At 45.1% G+C, this 8993-nt stretch overlaps 1 protein-coding gene across 1 annotated transcript in view; it reads right to left on the bottom strand.

Moving 5' to 3' along the window:
- Nucleotides 1–3930: 3930 nt before the first annotated feature.
- LOC118379684 (histone-lysine N-methyltransferase ASH1L-like) overlaps nucleotides 3931–8993 on the bottom strand; it is a 43617-nt gene continuing 38554 nt past the window's right edge. The window contains 6 exon segments of the mRNA XM_052495202.1: nucleotides 3931–5754; nucleotides 6180–6274; nucleotides 6914–7077; nucleotides 7188–7323; nucleotides 7559–7604; nucleotides 7704–7777. Of these exon segments, the coding sequence (XP_052351162.1) occupies nucleotides 5641–5754; nucleotides 6180–6274; nucleotides 6914–7077; nucleotides 7188–7323; nucleotides 7559–7604; nucleotides 7704–7777 (629 nt within the window). The 3' untranslated portion in view covers nucleotides 3931–5640.

Genomic DNA, 8993 nt, shown 5'->3' with positions numbered 1-8993 from the left:
TGACATAAGTATTTGATACATCAGAAAAGCAGAACTTAATATTTGGTACAGAAACCTTTTTTTGCAATTACAGAGATCATATGTTTCCTGTAGTTCTTGACCAGGTTTGCACACACTGCAGCAGGGATTTTGGCCCACTCCTCTATACAGACCTTCTCCAGATCCTTCAGGTTTTGGGGCTGTCGCTGGGCAATATGGACTTTCAGCTCCCTCCAAAGATTTTCTATTGGGTTCAGGTCTGGAGACTGGCTAGGCCACTCCAGGACCTTGAGATGCTTCTTACGGAGCCACTCCTTAGTTGCCCTGGCTGTGTGTTTCGGGTCGTTGTCATACTGGAAGACCCAGCCACGACCCATCTTCAATGCTCTTACTCGCGATACATGGCCCCATCTATCCTCCCCTCAATACGGTGCAGTCGACCTGTCCCCTTCGCAGAAAAGCATCCCCAAAGAATGATGTTTCCACCTCCATGCTTCACGGTTGGGATGGTGTTCTTGGGGTTGTACTCATCCTTTTTCTTCCTCCAAACACGGCGAGTGGCGTTTAGACTAAAAAGCTCAATTTTTGTCTCATCAGACCACATGACCTCCTCCCATTCCTCCTCTGGATCATCCAGATGGTCATTGGCAAACTTCAGACAGGCCTGGACATGTGCTGGCTTGAGCAGGGGGACCTTGCGTGTGCTGCAGGATTTTAATCCATGACGGAGTAGTGTGTTACTAATGGTTTTCTTTGAGACTGTGGTCCCAGCTCTCTTCAGGTCAATGACCAGATCCTGCCGTGTAGTTCTGGGCTGATCCCTCACCTTCCTCATGATCATTGATGCACCACGAAGTGAGATCTTACATGGAGCCCCAGATCGAGGGTGATTGACCGTCATCTTGAACTTCTTCCATTTTCTAATAATTGCGCCAACAGTTGTTGCCTTCTCACCAAGCTGATTGCCTATTGTCCTGTAGCCCATCCCAGCCTTGTGCAGGTCTACCATTTCATCCCTGATGTCCTTACACAGCTCTGGTCTTGGCCATTGTGGAGAGGTTGGAGTCTGTTTGATTGAGTGTGTGGACAGGTGTCTTTTATACAGGTCACGAGTTCAAACAGGTGCAGTTAATACAGGTAATGAGTGGAGAACAGGAGGGCTTCTTAAAGAAAAACTAACAGGTCTGTGAGAGCCGGAATTCTTACTGGTTGGTAGGTGATCAAATACTTATGTCATGCAATAAAATGCAAATTAATTACTTAAAAATCATACAATGTGATTTTCTGGATTTTTGTTTTAGATTCCGTCTCTTACAGTTGAAGTGTACCTATGATACAAATTACAGACCTCTACATGCTTTGTAAGTAGGAAAACCTGCAAAATCGGCAGTGTCTCCCCACTGTATGTACCTTCCTTCTTTCCCTACCTGTCATGCTCTCCCGTGTAAGGTCATCCTTTTTAATACCGTAGTAACGATAGTGGTAGTAGAATAACGTTAAAGTAATCATGTTTATTACTATGTTTCTCTTCTGATTTGGTTGGTAGTTATTCTGTAGGCTTGGTAATGATGATGCATATGATGTACTTCTCAAAGGCTTCTGGTTTAAAGGAACTGTTTGTTTGCTGTTTTTGTTGTTTTGTCACTTGCGGGTGACATGGCGCTTCTTGAAGAGTTCAGGTTACTTGAGGAATTCAAATTGAATGGGAATATCGCTCTTTTGATTGGCCAGAAAAAAAATATAAAAGGTTACCATGCCAACAAGCCTCTGTGGTGTAGCACAGGGTTAGTGTCCCTATGACAACCCTATGACAACAATAGATTGGAAACATTGTAACTTTGCACGTGCATTATACAGGCTACTTTACCAAATCTTCCAGCAAGTGCAATGGTATGGCACCTGCTAGTATGTCAACCACCTAACTAGCTAATCCAAATCGCTGCGTGTCTCAAGACAATGTGTCGCTCCAATAGATAGTTGTTTACCAAACAGTGGAGCCACTGTGTGTCATGGCCAGTCACACTACACCCCTGTTCTTCTAAAGGCTTTAGCTGGGTCACGGCAGCAAAACAAGCTAGACAACTACTTTCTTCGGCCACTAAATTGACATGAGTTGTTTTAGAGCTATCTATAATATATTTTAATTACAGCTTGTAGTAAATTAGGCTGTATGAGGGAGGAGCTAGTTAGTGTCAGCAAGGCCCACTTTTCAATGTGCCCTGCCTAGATGCAGGTGAAGGGTAAACCGAACTTCAGGAAATACACATGGTCTGTGACGGTAACAAGCTCAGTATGTTGACAAGGATTTTCTAGTTATTTTTTTGTCTTTGATTCGGGTATATTTTCCATTGTGTGAGATGATCCATGATGAATGCATTGATTTGTATGAAAAGCTGTACATTTATTGGACGTGGTGTTTATTGACCCTGGAGTCCCTGAAAGGTGTATATATATACACCTCTGTTGTATTTGTCCCCTCACGTCTATCTCTCTATCTATCTGGGGTTTTGTGTGTATCACAGGAGGTTGGTGGCACCTTAATTGGGGAGGATGGCTGGAGCGGAATGATATCAAATACATTAAACACCTGTTTGATGCCATTCATTTAGCTCCGTTCCAGCCATTATTATGAGCCGTCCTCCCCTCAGCAGCCTGTGTGTGTGTGTGTGTGTGTGTGTGTGTGTGTGTGTGTGTGTGTGTGTGTGTGTGTGTGTGTGTGTGTGTGTGTGTGTGTGTGTGTGTGTGTGTGTGTGTGTGTGTGTGTGTGTGTGTGTGTGTGTGTGTGTGTGTGTGTGTGTGTGTGTGTGTGTGTGTATCTCTCTGGTGTGATGTAGCCTGCCCCGTACCTCACTGTTCCATAGTGTACTGTGTCCCTGTAGCGTCAGTCAGTGTCTGACTCCCGCATGTGCTTGTTTGTAAATACCCAATAAATAATCAACATAAACCAAACCTCAGTCTTTCATGTGTCTCATTCCTTCTCTATTCCCCTCAAACTCATCGCAGGACCTCAAAGCCACTTCCACTGTGTTTTGTCATTGTTCCCTTCTAATGAGGGACTGATTTAGACCTGGGACACCAGGTGAGTGCAATTCATTATCATGTAGAAGAGAAAAGCAGCAGCAACTTTCACCTCGTAGGGTGAGAGTTGAATAACCCTGCTCTATTCCATCGAGCTATGGCGAATGCTTGCCTAGAAAGTATGTGGTACCTCGATATTAAAGCCATTCCAATCAAAGAGCTTAGTGTATGTTTTCATCTGACCTAGCCACTTCTGTCAGAGCAGTGAAGGGGAGTGCATGAGGGAAGATCGAGGGAAGGACTTACTCTCTGAAATGAGAAACTATCCATGTTTGAATACATTAAATGATTTCCTCATTAAAATACCCACAGACCTGAGAGGGAGGGATTGGCTAGGCAGCTTTAGCTCACACATGCAGTGGAGGCTGGTGGGAGGAGCTATAGGCGGATAGGTTCATTGTAATGGCTGGAATGGAATTGATGGAAAGGAGTGGTTGCCATATGTTTGTTTAGTACCGTCCCATTAATTCCATTCTAGCCATTAAAATACGCCCATCCTCCTATAGGTCCTCCCACCAGCCTCCATCTACACATAGCCCATATAATCACATACAGATCAGTGATTTGCTGAAGGAGGAGAGAAGGGCCTCAGGCTGTTCTGCCTGTCTGTCCTCTTGAGGTCACGTCCTCAGATGAGGGTGGTGATGGAGGAAAACGTTGTATCACCTGGCCATTGGAGTCATTCAGCTTTACACCACCAGATGGTGCTGTATATCACATTTCCATGTTGGTTATTTAGCAGTCGCTCCATTCCGTGGAATGAATATCCCACCAGTTATGCAGCGTCTCCATAAGGCTGGAGGAGCAGCGATATTCATGGGCCTGTGATAGTATGAAGGGTTGAGTGGTTGAGAATATAACAAGTCCACAATGCTTTGTAAACAAAAACGCCATTTTATTGTTATTGATATTTTATGATAATAAGGTCAATGTTTGAAATTACATTCTGTCAGATGAACTCTGTGGTATTTTCTCCAGAGACAGGTTATAAGCAGCAATTTCAATTGTACAACAAAGGGCTGGATTCTCACCGCATCGCAGAAGTATCATGGGAGATCTGCGTTATTATGCTCCATTTAAATTGAAAGGCAATGTTCCCGCGTTCGTGGAGACTGAATTCACCATAAATGACCTCTACACTTTAATGTGATCCTCCGCGATACGGATTGAATCCAGCCCAAAGTTACATTTCATGCAAACTACATAAATAACCCTTCACTATATTGATGAGGCAAATACACAGGTCAACTGTAAAACATTCAACTTAGTGTTCAAAGTCAAACTAGAAACTGCACCAAAGAGAACTGTACAAATGAACAGTTACAAATCTCAGATTCAATTAATTTTCCTGATTGTCTGACCAAATAAAAAAGAACATTCCATCAGTCAGAAAAAGTATACAGGTGAAGAAAAGGCATATGCAATCATAGCAATATTTAACATGGGTCAGTTATGTTTAACACTTTGTAGCAAAATGAAGGCCTTTGACTATTAACGCTTAGTTATTATCTATCAATTATGAAACTGATTCATTACATTACTTAGGTCAATGTTACTGCATTATCATTGGTACAATATAACGATCTTGAAATGATCATATTCACTAAGGCAATAAAAACTACTTGGTTTGATACATAGAAGGGTCTCTAGCTGGTACTGGTAGTGATATTAAAGTTATTGTACTGAAATCCTTACAGGACGTATTGCTTTTGGAGATTGAACTCACTTAGGCGTCAGTTTATTTACAACATGGCACTTTTATATTAAAGGCCCGATTCAATACGTAGAGCTGAAGGGAACATTAAAGGCAATGTTCCCGCGTTAGTGGAGACTGAATTCACGGGAAAACATAGGGCGGCAAAACAACAGGGTTGTCCAGGTTGGTGGAAGGTTTGGCCCGGGGGGGAGGCCTTTACTTGGCTCATCGCGCTCTAGCGACACCTTGTGGCAGGCCAGGCACCTGCAAGCTGACAGTCATCAGTTGGCCGGTGTTTCCTCCAATACATTCCGGGTTAAGCAAGCAGGTGTTAAGAAGCGTGGCTTGGATCACGCTTTGGAGGACGCATGACTCGACCTTCGCCTGTCCGAGCCCATTGGGTAGTTACAGCGAAGAGACAAGATCGTAATTGGATATCACAAAAATGGGGGTAAAAAATGTTATTGTCATGGTAATTTCAGATTGAGCCGACATGCAGCGTTTACCGTGAATCTAGTCTGCAAGAACACGGGAACATTATCTTTACATTTAAATAGAGCTACAACGCGGATCTTCCACAATACGAATTTAATCCAGCCTTAAGACTCTATGGTCTCCATCCATCCCTTCCGCCCTCTCTGACTATTAAATCAGACTGTCACTGGTCTGCTGACTGTCTGTCAATCATTCTCAATGGTACAGTAAACAACTACACCCTCATTCCTCTCAGAAACAAAGCCCAAAATCATCTTTATAACAAATCATTTCAGGGAAGTGTTTTCCCCCCAACACTAGTGCAAAGGTAGCTGAACTGAGCTACTTGGAAGAAGAAGAGTTACTGAGCTGAGATTTTCCCCCCTCCTTCCTTCCTTGTCCTCTCTCACCAATCATGTCTGCCGCAGCTTCAGGAGTATGTTGTTCAGTCGCTCCTTCCGGACCTCCCTCCAGCCCTCCTCTTCCTCCTCCACCTGTTTTTTCTCCTCTTGTCTGTTCTCAGTGAGCTGTGGTGGGGGTAGATGCGACATCAGGCGTTAGTTATAAGAATTAGTGAGGAGGACACTCAGGGGGGAACACTCAGAGGAGAACACTCAGGGGGGAACACTCAGGGGGAACACTCAGGGGGGAACACTCAGAGGAGAACACTCAGGGGGAACACTCAGAGGGGAGCACTCAGAGGGGAGCACTCAGAGGCGAACACTCAGAGGGGAGCACTCAGAGGGGAGCACTCAGAGGGGAGCACTCAGAGGGGAGCACTCAGAGGGGAGCACTCAGAGGAGAACACTCATAGGGGAGCACTCATAGGGGAGCACTCAGAGGGGAGCACTCAGAGGGGAGCACTCAGAGGAGAGCACTCAGAGGGGAGCACTCAGAGGGGAGCACTCAGAGGAGAACACTCAGAGGAGAACACTCAGAAGGGAGCACTCACATGGGGCGTGGTGCTGAGGAGGTTATGGGGGCACTGGGGATCACGAAGGGGCTCACTAGTCCACACAACCTTCTTCTTCACCGCCATTTGTCGACCTAAAGGGAGGAGAAAGAACCTTAGTGCCCATGGATGGTATTTTGTATGTGTGTGTGTGGTGTGGAAATATATATATATATACAGTAGATGCCCTTAAAATTCCCTTATGAGTGTCTGTTCTTTGCTGGAGACTGTTTGATGGAAATACATTTTGGTTGATAGTTTATGGGGAAAGCTGAACCTAGCTGGATGTTCTTGGACTGCAGTGAAGAGATGACAGAAATGGGAAAGCACTTATTTCTGTGGTTGGAAAACTGCTGTGTGTGTAATGCTGAATATGATATGGCTCAATAAATACTGTAAAACAGAGAGCTAAACTGAGCACTGAGATGAACACACACACATCTATGTCCATACAAACATACACTCAGTACAATACTACTATAAATGAACACATTTAAAATAAAACACACTGACACACAGGTGCACACACACACACACACACACACACACACACACACACACACACACACACACACACACACACACACACACACACACACACACACACACACACACACACACACACACACACACACACACACACACACACACACACACACACACACACACACACAAACACACACACACACACACCTACAAAAACTTAAACTAACACACACACTTGCTTCATGGACCTGACATGATGTGGCTGTTGTTGTCCCCAGTAGCTACATAGCTGGAAACTCCTCCCCCATCTTTCTCTCGTTCCCCCTCTCTCCCCCTCCTCAGGCGTATCTGTCTGTCTCTGACCCTCTCCCAGTTCCTCAAAAGGAACACGCGGTGCTTCAGGACGAACACCCTGACAATCAAACAAATACATAAATAAGATCATTATTTTGAGAAATGCACACAAACTACTAGTCTGTACGTCCATGTGTATTGACATGGCGGGTTGTCTTCTGTCTTTACCTGTCACTGGTGGTCATAGGCTCCATGTCCAGGTAGGGAAACAGCTTCTTACTGGGACTGGAACACTCCTCCTGGGGAGAGGGAGGGAGGGACACCCCTGTCTGGTGACTGGACAGGCTCTTCTCTTTTGGTTGGTCTGGGAGGAAAACAAAGACAGACAGAGAGAAAATGAGGTATGGACCCCTCCACACAGACTGAACACTTTCAACGTGTCACTACAACAGTGGGATGTCCCCCCCCCAACCAAGTAGGGTGGTAAGTCATGTTGAAGTCAAGTATTGATGTACACACTACAGTATAAACGTTGTGTACGGTATGCACTGCATGCAAATACAGGACTTTAGGGTACTCTGTGACATTAGGGTACTCACAGGATGAGATCTCTCTGGTCAGAGGAACATCTGGCTCTTTGTGGAGCTGGAACACACAGAGATATGGTCATTCAAGTGAGTGAGCTTATTCTGTGTGTGTGTGTGTGTGTGTTTGTGCATTGTGTATAGTGTGTGTATTACACACCTGGTTGTGCCTGAAGAGCCACATGACGTCAAAGGGCAACTGAAAGTCAATACGTCTCATTCTTAAGTACTTCCCTGTGAGAGAAGGGGGGGTGTTAAAAACCTGACACACACAATCTCTCTCTCTCACACGCGCGCGCGCACGCACACACACACACACACACACACACTTCTTTCTGTTAGGTGACCTAAACTGGGATATGCTTAACACCCCAACAGTCCTACAATCTAAGCTAGATGCCCTCAATCTCACACAAATTATAAAGGAACCCACCAGGTACAACCCTAAATTAAAAAACATGGGCACCCTCAACTTGCCATCCAAATACACCTCTGCTGTTTTCAATCAGGATCGCAGCGATCACTGCCTCATTGCCTGCATCCGCTATGGGTCCACAGTCAAACGACTACCCCTCATCACTGTCAAACGCTCCTTAAAACACTTCTGCAAGCAGGCCTTTCTAATCAACCTGACGCGGGTATCCTGGAAGGATATTGACCACCTCCCATCAGTAGAGGATGCCTGGTCGTTCTTTAAAAGTAATTTCCTCACCATCTTAAATAAGCATGCCCCTTTAAAATAATGTAGAACTAAGAACAGATAAAGCCCTTGGTTCACTCCAGACCTGACTGCCCTTGACCAGTACAAAAACATCCTGTGGCGGACTGTACTAGCATTGAATAGTCTCCGCGATATCAGGGAAGTCAAAAAACCAATACACGCAGTCAGTTAGGAAAGCAAAGGCTAGATTTTTCCAACAGAAATTTGCATCCTGTAGCTCTAAGTGCAAAAAGTTTTGGGACACTGTAAAGTCCATGGAGAATAAGAGCACCTCCTCCCAGCTGCCCACTGCACTGAGGCTAGGCAACACTGTCACCACTGATAAATCCTCGATAATCGATAAATTCAATAAACATTTCTCTACAGCTGGTCATGCTTTCCTCCTGGCTACCCCAACTCTGGCCAACAGCTCCGCACCCCCTGCAGCTACTTGCCCAAGCCTCCCCAGCTTCTCCTTCACCCAAATCCAGATAGCAGATGTTCTGAAAGAGCTGCAAAACCTGGACCCGTATAAATCAGCTGGGATGGACAATCTGGACCTTCTCTTTATAAAATGATCTGCTGCCATTGTTGCAACCCCTATTACCAGTCTGTTCAACCGCTCTTTCGTATCGTCCGAGATTCCTAAAGATTGGGAAGCTGCCGCGGTCATCCCCCTCTTCAAAGGGGGTGACACTCTAGACCAAACCTGATACAGATATATATCCATCCTGCCCTGCCTTTCAAAAG

The sequence above is a fragment of the Oncorhynchus keta genome, chromosome 34 (genome assembly GCF_023373465.1).
Source record: "Oncorhynchus keta strain PuntledgeMale-10-30-2019 chromosome 34, Oket_V2, whole genome shotgun sequence".
NCBI lineage: Eukaryota > Metazoa > Chordata > Actinopteri > Salmoniformes > Salmonidae > Oncorhynchus > Oncorhynchus keta.
Note: the sequence above shows the minus strand (reverse complement) of the source record. Positions and strands in the feature narration are given on the sequence as shown.